The sequence below is a fragment of the Oratosquilla oratoria genome, chromosome 8, assembly GCF_046742065.1.
Source record: "Oratosquilla oratoria isolate Oo_2021 chromosome 8, ASM4674206v1, whole genome shotgun sequence".
Taxonomy (NCBI): domain Eukaryota; kingdom Metazoa; phylum Arthropoda; class Malacostraca; order Stomatopoda; family Squillidae; genus Oratosquilla; species Oratosquilla oratoria.
The window spans coordinates 74,629,002-74,642,514 of NC_134784.1; the positions used below are offsets into that span (position 1 = coordinate 74,629,002).

Here is a 13,513-nt window from a genome sequence, read left to right on the forward strand (position 1 = left end):
GCTAGTGTTTGTTCCCGCGGTTTCGAACAGCTTGCGACCCAGAAGGAGTGAAAAAGTGTCTCCTGATTTGTGTATTAATTTTCGCAAGATGCCTCTCTTACAGGGGCAAGTGTTTAGACTTATCAAACCCCCAGATAATGTAGATTCATCTAGTGAGCTATACGTGATTCAACATACAGGGGAAAAATTTGTAAACAAGAGGTAAGTGCCCGCCAAAACGCCGGCCTGTTGTTTACAATCGAGAGATGTGTGTCCCGCGCACCGAGTACCATTATAATAGCGGAACCACTAAACTTTGTATTAATGAGCGTTAAGCACTACTTTCGCTTCATCTACAGTTAACCTCTTATCCGACTACTGAACATAGTCTGCTGAGCGACGGAAGTGCAATGGTGAATTATAATCTTATGGCTCCCACCTGCTTAAATATACCGAATTTGGACAGGACAATTAAGTATAGTCGGAAGGCATGCGAAGATGGAGATTGCCTCGCTTAGTTTCCGTAGAGTGGAGGGTTGAAATACGCTCTTGCTTTTTGGAAATCGAATTTGCTCAAGGTTTGGTTTCGTATCGTAATATTTACTGATCTGGAGTGGAAGAAGAAATAATAAATTATGGAACCATATGTATGTGACACCTCGATTGAATTATTTGATTAAGTAGAGTATTAAAGGGTTGCATAATAGATGTTCTCTCCCACCTGCCAGTCTGACGGGAAATTTTATGTCTCGTCTGTGGTTGGCTTTTTTGTCCAAAATATAAATTAGGAAACTGGCTGGACACGTATATTCATGTTTATTGTACAGTTTTAGTTTAATATTCTATTGGGAATTTCAAGTTGCTGCTAGCAAGAATTATTCAAAACATGACATAATTAATTTTTGTGTGATCACAATTACAGAATTTTAGTGAAGTTTGGGTTTCATGAAAAATTAGGGATAACTTTAAATCCATGAATGTAAGCAACATTTTTTAAACTAAGTTTATCTCATTGTTTTGTGATATTCTATCAAAATTTTTATTTGTCAGGTTCATGTTAGTATCAGAAATAAAAGTGTAATTGTTTAGAGAGTCATGCATAAATTTAGAACTATAACATGTGTAGTTAAGTTTAAGTAGGTCACTTTGGCCCTGTGTGAAATGTAGGAAATCCTTAAATCCTTCTCTATATTCTTTTACTTTTTCTTATGACTATATTACCACCTGTATCTCAAATACATTCAGGTTTCACCTTGTTGCTTCCTCTAAAGTTGAAGTCTCCTCTATATACAGTGCCATGGGTATAATCACTCATATACTTTTTTCCTATCTCCAGATAAATTTTTATCTTATTTCAAATATTTATTTTATTTTACAATTTACATATACCTCAGCTTCTCCAATTCACGTTATGTATGGCTACAAATGCTAGGGAAGCCCCCCTCCCCCCCATGAAATACGTTTGTACATATACCAATGGCTTTTCCCCTTGACAAAGGAAGTAGCCAAAAAAATAATGCATAATATCCACTCCTACCCATTCCATCCCCACATACTCCACTCCCATTCACCCCCCCTCCCTCCCTCCCTCCCTCCCTATTATCTTGGCTCCTCCTGGTGGCAGGTCATTCCTGCAACTCGCCCACTGCCCAGGGTCAAAAGCAATTTAACAAGACACACAAAATAAGAATGAGTAAAGAAAAAAAATGAGTGAGTTTACCAGATTAGGATACTGTCCATTCTCCTGAAAATTTGATAGCTGTAGACAATCTATTGAAAAATAAGAATAATGAATTCAGTTTCAGTTTTGACAACTCCCCTTGTAGAATTTGCAATTTTCTGTTCATTGTAATTTGCCATACCTTTCTTTTTCTTCATTGTTGTATGCAGTGTCATCATATTTAGCAGCATAATTTGTCTCCACTTGGTTTAAATCTAGCCAACTGGCCTCAATGTAAACCTATTTGCTAGTGATGTCTATGATTCACCACCTTGTACTCCCCCACCCCCTTTTCCTTCTCTCTCGCTCTCTCTCTCTCTCACCATTGTTTAGAACCCATTTACTTTGCCATGAAGTTTTTACAAAGGACTGTTTCATGGTATTTGCATGAAGTGCAGCAAAGATGACAGGGCAGATTGTCTGCTCCTAAAGCCTCCTCACATTGACCTCACCAGGACAGATTGTCTGCTTCTAAAGCCTTCTCACATGTCATGACCTCACCTTCCATCCCCCTCCAGAGTTCCCGTGACCTCACCCTGCCCACCCTTTAACCCTTTTTACATCTGCTTTAAAACCATCCAAATCTGATGCTGATTGTCTAGATATGTCAGATGAAGACCCTGATGCTCTCAATATGAGAGAGTTTTGTTCACAACTATAAGATCTGCCTGTTGATGCTGCATGCAACCAATTGTTGCCCCAGGTCTCTTGCTAGAGATCCACAGTTCATAGGTGACTGGCAACAGCCACTGGAGAACTTTCCTGTTATTGCCCCACCACAATTTTTATTTTTATTTTTCTGTTTTCTTTGATTTTGTTTATCTTGGGTTAGGATAGGTTAGGTTAACCTAACATAACATAACCTAACCTATCTTGGGTTAGGATAGGTTAGGTTAACCTAAGATAAACAAAATCAAAGACAACAGAAAGATGAAAAAATAGTGGTGGGGCAATAACAGGAAAGATCCACCACTGGATATGCCAGTAGGTCACCCAAGGAAGAAATATTGTGTTCATGAAAGTTTAGTGTGGGCAGTGTAAGATGGTTGTGTCAAGGGCAATTTGATTCCATGACCAAAACAATTCAGTGTTGTATAGTGTATTGAACTAAAGCATCCTTGTATGGTTCTTACCTCCTTTAAAAAAGGGATTTTTCATTAGTGCTGATGGTTGGGGGTGGGGGTGGAGCATCAAGTTTGATGTCTATCTTGAAGATCTTATCTGGGTTAATGTGTTTTTGTGTAGTTTGATTGTAGATGATCGGTTTGTTGTGTATGACAGATTAGTACTGTATGGTGCTAGTGATTGTTTTCAAAAGGTGTGTTTCTTGATATTGTTTTCAATTGGTGTGTTTCTTGGTATAAATTGTTGATAACCTGATAGTGGAGGAGAACAATGATATGTTCCATTTCAGTTTGATTCTGTGACCAAGCCAATTCAGTGCTGTATGTTGTCCTGAACACTGTGCTAGTATGTTTCTTGCTGATGGGGGGTGGGGGGGCTGTATTGTGTAGTTGTCTGCCTTGAAGATCTTGTATTATAATTTGGTTGTTTTTGTGAAGATATGTGATATAGGTTGTATGTTTAAGTAATGTGGTGCTGCATACAAAGTTTGGTGATGATCTGCTTGTGTGTTGGGGGAGGGAAGGATTATCAGGTCCATGCCAATTTGGTTTAGTGACCAAGCCAGTTCAGTGCTGTATGGCATATTAGATACAACTGTGTTAGTATGGTTCTTGCTTCTTTAGAAGGATTTTTGTGTAGGGATGATGGTTTGTAGGGTGGAGTGTTGAATTTGGTGAACTATCTTAAAGATCTTGTTTTGTAATCTGGGTGTGAATGTGATTTTGTGTAGATGTAGTGATTAGTTTGCTGTGTATATTTGAGTAATATTGTGCTGCATATCAACTGTAGTAATCATCCAAATGTGGAGGAAAACAGTTATAGGTGGCATGCTAGCACTTCCTGTCCCCAGCTATGGATGATATCCTGTTATGACAGTGGACAACGTTGTAGTTCCCAGGCACCCACCTTAACTGTAAAAATATTTATGTTTTTTACATTATGATATGTAAATGTAATAACTCGTCACTACTACTGCCTGTAAACAGGAAATGGACAATATCCTAGAACTCAAGTTATTGTTCTTTTAAGAATAATACAATTCCATTAGTTTGAACATAGTGTAATCAGTATTGTTGAGTGATGAATGAATGGTGAGAAGTGGTTTTTATATCCTATAAAAATTTTGAAGGTCATAAGTTTTTTTTTTTTTTTTTTTTTTTTTTTTTTTTTTTTTTTTTTTTTATTTTTTTTTTTTTTTTCTCCTCAAATATTGGAAAAATGAGATTACATATATCTGGGTTTCCTAAGTATCCATAGCAGTCAATCAGTCCATTGCCCCTGGTCTCTTGCAGAAATCCTGCAGCCCATGGTAGCAAATTATCATAGAAATGAATATATGAACTCTTTCTCTCTCTCTCTCTCTCTCTCTCTCTCTCTCTCTCTCTCTCTATATATATATATATATATATATCCATTCAGTGTTTATTTTTGCTGCAAGAGTAATGGTGTTATAGTTGAGCTTGCTGACCTTGGTACTCATTTGATACAAAATATGTATGTAGTATAGGAATAGGCTCAAGAAAAATGATAAAGGGTATTTGGGATATTTTTTCAACAAGAAATTGAAACCTGAGGATAAACTCGTTTGCTTAGTGTGTATACAAAGAAATTATGAAAAACTAGTTAGTATTGACTAGACTTGAAGTAACAGTATTGGAAACCTGACTTGGAATCTATTATTGTAATCTCTGGCATCCATTATAGCAATGGTTCTGAGCCAGGTGTGCATGACCAGTTTCTTATAGTGTGAGTGTTGGGATTGAGGGCAAGACGGTTTCTCTACTTATCTGAAATTTTAGAATGTGTCTCCTAGTTTGTTTTTCATAAAGTAAAAGTCCCTTTAGCTTTAGGTCGCATGTGGCAGGAGTGAGGAGTGGCGGTAGAAATCAATTGTTTACTGAGTGAAGCAAGTATATGCCTTGGGGTATTAAAAAGTGTCATGAGAAATAGGTATTTGGGAATGGATGCGAAGAGGAGATTATGTGAAGAGATGATTGTGCTAATGGCACTGTATGGGACAGAGGCCTGGAATTAAGAGAAGAAATGTTTAAATATGCTTGAGATGAAATGTCTGAAAAATATGGTAGGGTAAATAGTTGCTACATTACAGGATAAAAAGGGTGAGCTTAGTTCAAAATCCATAGGTTTATTGTATTGCTGAAATGAAAGGATAACACCATATGTCAGTGACAAGAAATTTCTAGACATGGATTAATACACTTTGAGTGGGACCAACAGTGGGAGACACTAGGTAGCTACAGACACAACAGTGGGAGACACTAGGTAGCTACAGACACAACAGAGGGAGACACTAGGTAGCTTGCAAGACAAATATTGGCGAGAATCGTCTCGTTAATCTTTAAATTTCATTAGTACCCATACTTCTGGAAGCATAGTCCCAAGGAGCCAGCAACTGGTCTCTTGGCCAGACCCAAAATATTTGTCAGGTTTGACTGTCTTTCCTGTCCCAAAGATCTTACATCTGGCATCAGTTACCATCCTCATCCTCCTATCAGCAAGTGACATGGAACAAACATGCACTAATACAACAGATGTTTCATAATGAAATGTATGGAAGGGACTGAGAAATGTTTTAAACAGTTGTTGGTTTTTAGGGTTACTGTCTATGAAACATTGGCTCTAAGTCTGTGGTCATAATTTGGTAAACAAAGTTAATGAAAAATGTGGGACTGTTGGTTGTGGCGAGAATGATGGTATGAAACATGAAGTGAAATGTCAGGAGCTGTATAGAGTGCAGGTCAAAATTGGGGTTGTGTTGAGATGTTCTAATTACCATGAAAAATAAAATGAAGTAAAGGTGATCACTGAGAATTATCATCTCGTCTCGTATTTATTGCAGTGATTATGAAGATCGTTTAGCCCTGTACAGTCAAAGTATTTGGACTTGCCAGTGCTCAGGTCGTTCAGGTCTGACCCACCAAGAGGCTTGGACCAGTGAAGCCAAGGTTCGCGTCATGCTGTCCCAGACCTTTCCTCCTGCACTACAGAAACCCATTCTTTCTCAGATTCACCATAGTAAGTGTTGTAGTATCGTCATATGTTGGTTAAGTTCTTTTGATAAACCTGCAAACACATGTAAATCACATTGTTGCATCTATATACAGGACAACCTGTGTTGGATAGCTGTATCACCTCATTTTTTTCCATATATTTCCTGAACTACTATTTGTACCTATATTATGCTGTGATTTATTTGTCATATTTTCTATCAGAATAGATGTACTTGCATATATGACAACCAAAATTTAAATCAATATTTATTTTTTGTTTAATCATTTTATTTTATTTGTTTATTTTTATTGATTTATTTTTATTCAGTGTTTATCTCACCACCCTACCATTCATATATATATATATTATCATCATCCTCATCCCTGTCGCACAGTCAAGATGTGGATCAAAATTAGGATATTTGATATGCTATGGAACTTTAAATGGAACATCCAATTAATATTAAATGTTGATAGATCCTCTCATAGCTATTTACATGTCAGAAAAGTTTAGTTGTATAATGATATGACAACAGCAAAAGTTGGTCAAAATTATTGTAGTACAGGGGTGTTGGATGTGTATGTTTAGCAAAGGCCCTTTCTCCCATAAAGAGTGGCTGCCTTAACTCACACCCACCGCATGTGCATTAAGGCCCATTTAATGCCCCCTTTCATGTCCGTACCATGTGGATGAATGGTCATGAGGTGATGAAAGTTTGATTCTGTGTTTAGATCAGAGAACTTTCCCACTCAGGACTATGACAATCTCATCTTGTTAACCTTGAAATTGCATAACTTGAGTGTTTGAAGTTCTAGTACAAAATATTCATTTAGGGGTTTTACATTTGATATAATCAATGTATTAATTCTTCAGTTTTAGTTATTTCGCAGTTTTGCCCCCTAGAACTATCTTTTAACTGAACCCACTTGCTTAATTTATATAATTTCCAGTGATTAATGCCATTGCAATCCTGATCTTCAGGTACTAGTTCACTCGACCAGTTGGTGGAATCGACATCACTACTATGCCACACACGCTTTCACCCAGGGGAGGAAGTTCTCCTCAAGGGTCATGTTCCGTAAGTGTCATTGTTATTTAGTTATTGTTTCCCTCTGTGGCCAACTAGGCACCTTTTTCTCTCTCTCTCTCTCTCTCTCTAATTTTACATAGTTATCCCATACAGGGGTATTGACTTCACAGTTATGTCATTATGTTAGGAACAGAGTGGGTTTAAGAAAGGTAGGGGTTGCATGGATCAAATTTTTGTGGTAAGATAGGTATGTGTTAAAGATTTAGCAATTATTTTGATTTATTTATTTATTTCCCCCCTCTCTCTCTCTCTCTCTCTCTCTCTCTTCCCTTTATGAATCTGGAAAAGGCTTATGGCACGGTAGACAGAAAGGCACTGTGGGAGGTTTTGCAGATACATGGAATTGGAGGAAAGCTGTTAAGGGCAGTCAAGATTTCGCAAGAGTAGTAGAGCCTGTGTTAGAATTAGAAATGGAGAGAGCAAATGTAAAGAGGTAAAGGTAGGACTGTCAGGGGTGTGTCATGTCACCATGGCTTTTCATTATGAACATGGATGGGGGTGGTGCAGGAGGTAAATGCAAAGGTAATGGGCAGGGGACTGGAAATGGTTAAAGAAAATGGAGAAAAGTGGGAGGTAAGCCAGTTGTTATTTGCTAACAACTTTGGACTAGTGGTAGGATCAAAGGGAGGGAATTAAGGAAATTAGTGATGGAATTTGAGGGTGTGTGTTAGAGGAGAAAGTTAAAGGCAGAAGTAAGGTGGTGGGATGTACAAGGGGAGAATGTTGCAGCAAATTGGAAGGGAGTATTAAGGGAGAGAGACTGAAGGAAGTGGATAGCTGTAGATACTTGGGTGCGAATATGACAGGCAAGGGAGGAGTGAAGGTAGAATGTAGATTGAGATAAGCAAGTAAATGCCTTGGGGAATTAAAAAGTGTAATGATAATTAAACATTTGGGAATGGATGCTAAGAGTGGAGATTGTATGAAGGGGTGATTGTGCTGACAGAACTGTATGGGGCAGGCATGGAACAAACGAGAAGAAAATTTTGAATGTATTTCGAAATGAAATGTCTGAGAAGTATGGTAGAGGTTGCAAGGTTGGATAGAGTGGGAAACGAGGAGGAGAGTGGAGGGTGAAAAAGAAGATCTGAGATAGGGATGGTTTGGACACATGGAAAGAATGAGTAAAGAAAGATTAGTAAAAGGCGGGGAAGGCAGAGGTGGATGTAGTGAACATGAGGGGACGACCAAGGATGAGATGGATGGATGGGGTAAAAGAGGCAGTGAGGAAGAAGGGGATGAGTGGAGAATGGCTGTGTATGGATAACACTGTGATACATGGAAAGGAATGGATGGAGGATAAGGGTGGGTTTAGGGAGTGATTTTGTGTGAATGGTATTTTGACACAACCTGAAGGGATTTCTCCCTGTCATCAATGTTACTTCATGAGATGACAGAGAGAGGGTTGTTGTCAATTGAGTGAAGCAGCGTTGCTGTGCCTTGCTGCATTGCTTCTGACCCAGGATGATGGGTGAGATGCAGGGATGATCCGTCATCCATGAGAAGCCAAGACAAGAGGGAGGGAGGGGGGTGAAATGGATGGGAGTGGATTTATGCCTTTTTAGTTTGGCTACCTCCCTTGTAAGGGGGAAAAGGCCCTTGGTATATGTATGTATTTATATATTATAATAGAGACTGGGCAATCCGATCAGCTATATAGCATTTACATATCAGACAAATACCCACTCATAGAAAAATACTGAGGCTGTCACCCCCTTGCTCTCCCTCATGAAATGATTTTCACAACTCCCAAGTATCCACCTCTTCCCTTTCTCGTGGAAAGGGGGGGGGGGGGTCAAGAATGCCTGTCTTTAAATAAACTAATCCAATAATGGGATTAGGAATCATCTGGGAGGGAGATTTCAACTAAAACCCATCTATGCTTCTGACCCAGGGCAGTGGACAAGGTGCAGGGATGACCCGTCATTCAGGAGGTGCTAAGATAAGAGGGAGGGTGGAGGGGTGTGGAATGTATTCAGGGATGGAATGGGTGGGAATGATTTTATACCTTTTTCTTTTTGACTACCCCCCTTGGAAGGGGGGGAAAAAGCCTTGGTATATGTATGTATGTTCGCCAGCCAAACATGTTAGAGCATCACTACATGTGGTAGAGGTTGATGTGAACCCTGGTGCCAGCAATTTGGACCAAAGGTATTATTCATTAAATTCTGTCCTACAAACCCTTCTACAAGTTGGGGCACCATCCTCCACCTCCATTCCTCCTTTTCCCACCACATTCACTCTATTTCAAGTTATCCACTTCCCCTGTGGTGTGGGGAAAGAATACTGCCACCAAGTATTCCCACTTGAATCATAAGAGGTGAGAAAAATGGGACAGGGATTAGGATGAGGCATCCTTCTCCCTGTAGCCCCACAGGGGACATTCCTAAAAAAAGTAAAGGCATAAGAGGGTCTAGGAGTTTTCCTACCAGTACCCTAAGGTTTGAATTTTTTAATGTGCATGGATGTAGTACAGATAAGAGTAAAAGGGAAGAGATAGGCAGTATGTTCGTGAGAAGAAAGATGGATTTGTTGGCTTTGAGTGAAACTAAGTTGAGAGGGAGGGGCAAGTGTGCGTTTGGGAGTGTAGTTGGGAGGTTCTCAGGAGTGAAAAGAGGGCGAGGGAGAGAATGGGTGGCTATACTAGTAAGTGAAGAGATAGGTAAACATGTAGTGGAGTGGAAGGAGGTTTCTTCAAGGTTAATGTGGATGAAGGTGAAACTGGGAAAGGAGATGTGGGTTTTAGTGCATATGGGCCTGGTAGTGAGAAGAGTGTAGAGGAAAGGGAGGCTTTTTGGATGGATTTAAATGAGTGCATAGAGGGATTAGGGAGAAATGTCAATGTAGTAGTATTGGGAGACCTTAATGCTAGGGTAGGAAATGAACCAATAGACAGAGTGGTTGGGAAGTGTGGAGTTCCAGGAAAGAATCATAATGGAGAGTTGATGGTGGAGATGTCTAGAGAGTTGATAATAGAAAATACAATGATTAGGAAGAAAGTCAAGCATAAGTACACATGGGAGAAGGTAGTGCATGGTAGATAGAGTGTAATTGGACTATGTAGTGGTAAATAAGAGTATAATAGGAAGTTCATGTTCTAAGGGGAGAGAGTGGGGGGGATATCAGGTCATTTTTTGGTGAAAGGTAAGCTGAGAGTGGAGGATAGATGGAGAAAGAGGAAAAGGGTAAAATGTAGGGAGGTGCTTAGAGTGAACTCCTTAACCCCTTCACTCCGGGGCACATCGCACGTCTGGCAGCATTAGCTGCCCGACGTGCAATGTTGTGTCATAATAATTGCATTATAAAAAATAAAGTCAGTGCTCAATCATTCGTTCTCTTTTACCTGTGAATTTTGATAACCATAGAAAATATGATGAAGCCAGTTTAGAGAGAATGGAGGTTACGTAGGTACCACTACAATAAATATAATCAAGACGCCGACGTCGGCATCATCAAGTATCCACTTGCTCTTCATGACGCTTACGTAGGTGTCACCGTATGGAAGTGGTTAAATGAGGAGGAGGAGTACAAGAAGCTGAGAAAGGAGTGGGAGGGAGTGAAGGATATAGATGAACTAGGAGTGGAGGAGGAATGGACATGGTTCAAGGAGGGAGTCATAAAGTGTGTAAAGATGGTGTATTGAACAAGAATGGTGGGAGGAAATGGAAGGAAGGGTAATGAGTGGTGGGATGAGGAAACAAAGAAGGTTGTAGAAGAGAAGAAGTGAGCTTTCACAGATTGGTTACAAAATAGGGAATCTATGAGAGGTACAAAGAAAAGACAATAGATGTAATGCATAAGATAAAGGAGGCAAAGAGGAGAGCAGATGTGAAATGGGGTAAGAGTGTGACAGGAAATTTTGAAAGTAATAAAAAGATGTTTTGGAAAGAAATTAAGAGAGGAAGAGGAGGCGAATCAAGGAGAGAAGAAAAGGTAAAAGGTGCAGATGGAGAGGTGATAATGGAAGAGAAGGCATAAAGGGAAGATGGGCAGAGTATTTTAGGGAGTTGCAGTGGGAAGCGCTAAGAAAATGAGAGTGATGAGTGAGGAAAATGGAGGAGAAATAAGGAAGGATGGAAGTGAAGGCAGTTGTTAAGATGATGAAAGCAGGCAAGGCACCTGGTCTGGATGGATGCCATGCAGAATGTCTAAAAAAAAAGGAGGTACAGTGATGGTGGACTGGCTGGTGAGGTTATTTAATGTTTGTTGGAGAGAGGGTAGAGGACTGGAGGAGTGCCTGTATAGTTCCACTTTACAAGGGAAAAGGGGACAAGTGTGGGTGTAGTAGTTTCAGAGGGATTAGCTTGTTAAGTGTAGTTGGGAAGGCTTAGGGGAGGATCTTGATTGAGAGGATTAGGAGAGGAACAGAGGGAGTAATTGGTGAGGAACAGTGTGGATTTAGGACAAGTAGAGGTTGTGTAGATCAGATTTTTGTGGTAAGATAGATACATGAGAAAGCTATAGGAAAAGGTAAAGATGTTTTTTTTTTTTTTTTTTTTTTTTTTTTTTTTTTCTCCTCCTTCTTCTTCTTTTCTTTTCTTTTGGGTATTTATGGATTTGGAAAAGGTTTATGACAGGTTAGACAGGAACTCACTGTGGGAGGTTTTGCAGATATACAGGATAGGAAAGCTTCTAGAAGCTGTCAAGGGTTTTTTACGAGAGTAGTAGAGCATATGTCAGGATTAGAAATGGAGAGAGTGAGTGGTTTGAGGTAAAGGTGGGACTTCATCAGGGATGTGTTATGTCACCCTGGCTGTTCAACTTATACATGGATGGGGTGGTGGGTCAGGGATTGGAGATGATTAAAGAAAATGGAGAAAAGTGGGAGATGAGCCAGCTGTTGTTTGAGGACGACACTGCACTTGTAGCAGGATCAGAGGAGGGATTGAGGAAGTTGGTGACAGAGCTTGGGAGAGTGTGAAAGAAGAAAATTAAAGATAAATGTGGGGAAAAGTAAGGTGATGAGGTGTACAAGGGGTGAAAGTCATCCAGGATGTGCCAAGATAAGAGGGAGGGTGGAGTGTATTTAAGGATGGAATGGGTGGGAATAGATTTATGCCTTTTTCTTTTTGGCTACCTCCCTTGTAAGGGGGAAAAAGCCTTGGTATATGTATGTATGCATTTATCTTCAACTTCATTCTTTCACACACCTTCCCAAAATCCATCTCTAACTTCCTTAATCCCTCCACCAATCCTGCTACAAACACAATATTGTCAGCAAACAAGAACTGGCTTATCTCCCATTTTTCTCCATTTTCTTTAACCATCATCAGTACCTGACCTGTTACCCTTGCATTTACCTCTCATTTCTTTTTGTATACTTTGTATTTTCTTGAGTGGATGATGGAGGGGGATGCTATGTAATGAAATGATAAGGGTAAACCAGTTTCCAATGTCAGGACCTTTTGTGGAATTACTGTCTTAATACAATGCCTCTGACCTCAGCATTGTGGCAGGAGACAAGGATGACTATCCATAAGGATGTAAGATGGGGAGGATGATACGGATTTATTGATAGGTGTGGGATGGGTGTAGGATGAATACACATGTTGAATTGGAGGTGGGCGTTCCCCTCTTTACATAGGAAATATCCTTTTTTGTATATGTATATCCCTCCTCTCTATATACCAAGGGCTTTTTCCCCCTTAACAGGGAGGTAGCCAAGTCAAAAGACATATACTCCCATCTACCACCCTTTCCTCCCTCTCATCTTAACTTCTCATGTTTCTGATCATCTCTTCTACTGTTTTTAAATCTCTCTTTTAAGATTTTTGTGACTCCACCTCAAAGATAGAGGCACCATTTATCATTGAATATTAGAATGCTAAATAATACATGCTTTTCTTCTAAGGATGTGCTTAGCAATGAAAACTTGTTTTTGCAGTGTCAAAGTTTGCATCGTGTCTTCCAAGGAGGCTCCTAATGCAGTTAAGTGTGAGAATGGTAATTCTGAAGATGCCTCCCCAGTTGCTATGAATGGCTGCACATCTGCAGACAGTAGCCCTGGCAGTAAAGGTAAGCCATACCATATCTTGGGTGTTAATATCTCAGACAGTGGGTGTTGGCTAGCTACCTCCCTCGTAATGGGAAAGAAACCCTTTTTTATGTAGATGATTGAATGGTTTAATGTCAAGGAATTCTTCTCAGCTTAAAGAGAATTCTTGAGCAGATGAGGGGGAAAGGTCACTGTATTGAGGCAATAGGAGTTGTGTAAGTTGCAATGTAGGAATTGAAGTAGGTCATGTTTTTATGATATTATTGATGTTTATTTGTAGTATGTTTAGTGTTTTTGGGTGTGTTGATGTGTAGTAACCACAACTTTTTACTATTTATGGACTTTGTTTTGGTGAGTATGGTGCATGTGAGGTGGACCCACATTAATCATTTGCTGCACCTGATGGATGTGTGAGTAGTTTATAGGTTTATGCATGCCAAATGTTTACAGACCTGGTATGTATGTCTGGCTAGATGTGGGAGAACAAGTGCTGGAATAGAGAGGGGGTTTCTGTCCCCAATTTAGAGTCCAGGTACCAGCCCCTTAGGGCCATACATGTACTCTCAGGATCTTGGTGAAGGATAGGGGGGTC

The 13,513-nt window shown here is 39.8% G+C and overlaps 1 protein-coding gene across 4 annotated transcripts in view; it reads left to right on the plus strand.

The window, feature by feature from the left end:
* The window catches only part of LOC143027817 (tyrosine-protein kinase BAZ1B-like), a 71,180-nt gene continuing 57,667 nt past the window's right edge, over positions 1-13,513 (plus strand). For 2 of the 4 annotated variants that reach the window (XM_076189409.1, XM_076189413.1), the window contains exons 1-4: positions 2-201; positions 5,685-5,860; positions 6,818-6,914; positions 12,811-12,941. In XM_076189409.1, coding sequence (XP_076045524.1) covers positions 89-201; positions 5,685-5,860; positions 6,818-6,914; positions 12,811-12,941 — 517 coding nt within the window. In that variant the 5' untranslated portion in view covers positions 2-88. Of the gene's footprint in view, positions 202-243; positions 393-5,684; positions 5,861-6,817; positions 6,915-12,810; positions 12,942-13,513 lie in introns of those variants that run through there. The other 2 variants (XM_076189411.1, XM_076189412.1) reach the window with 2 other exon arrangements.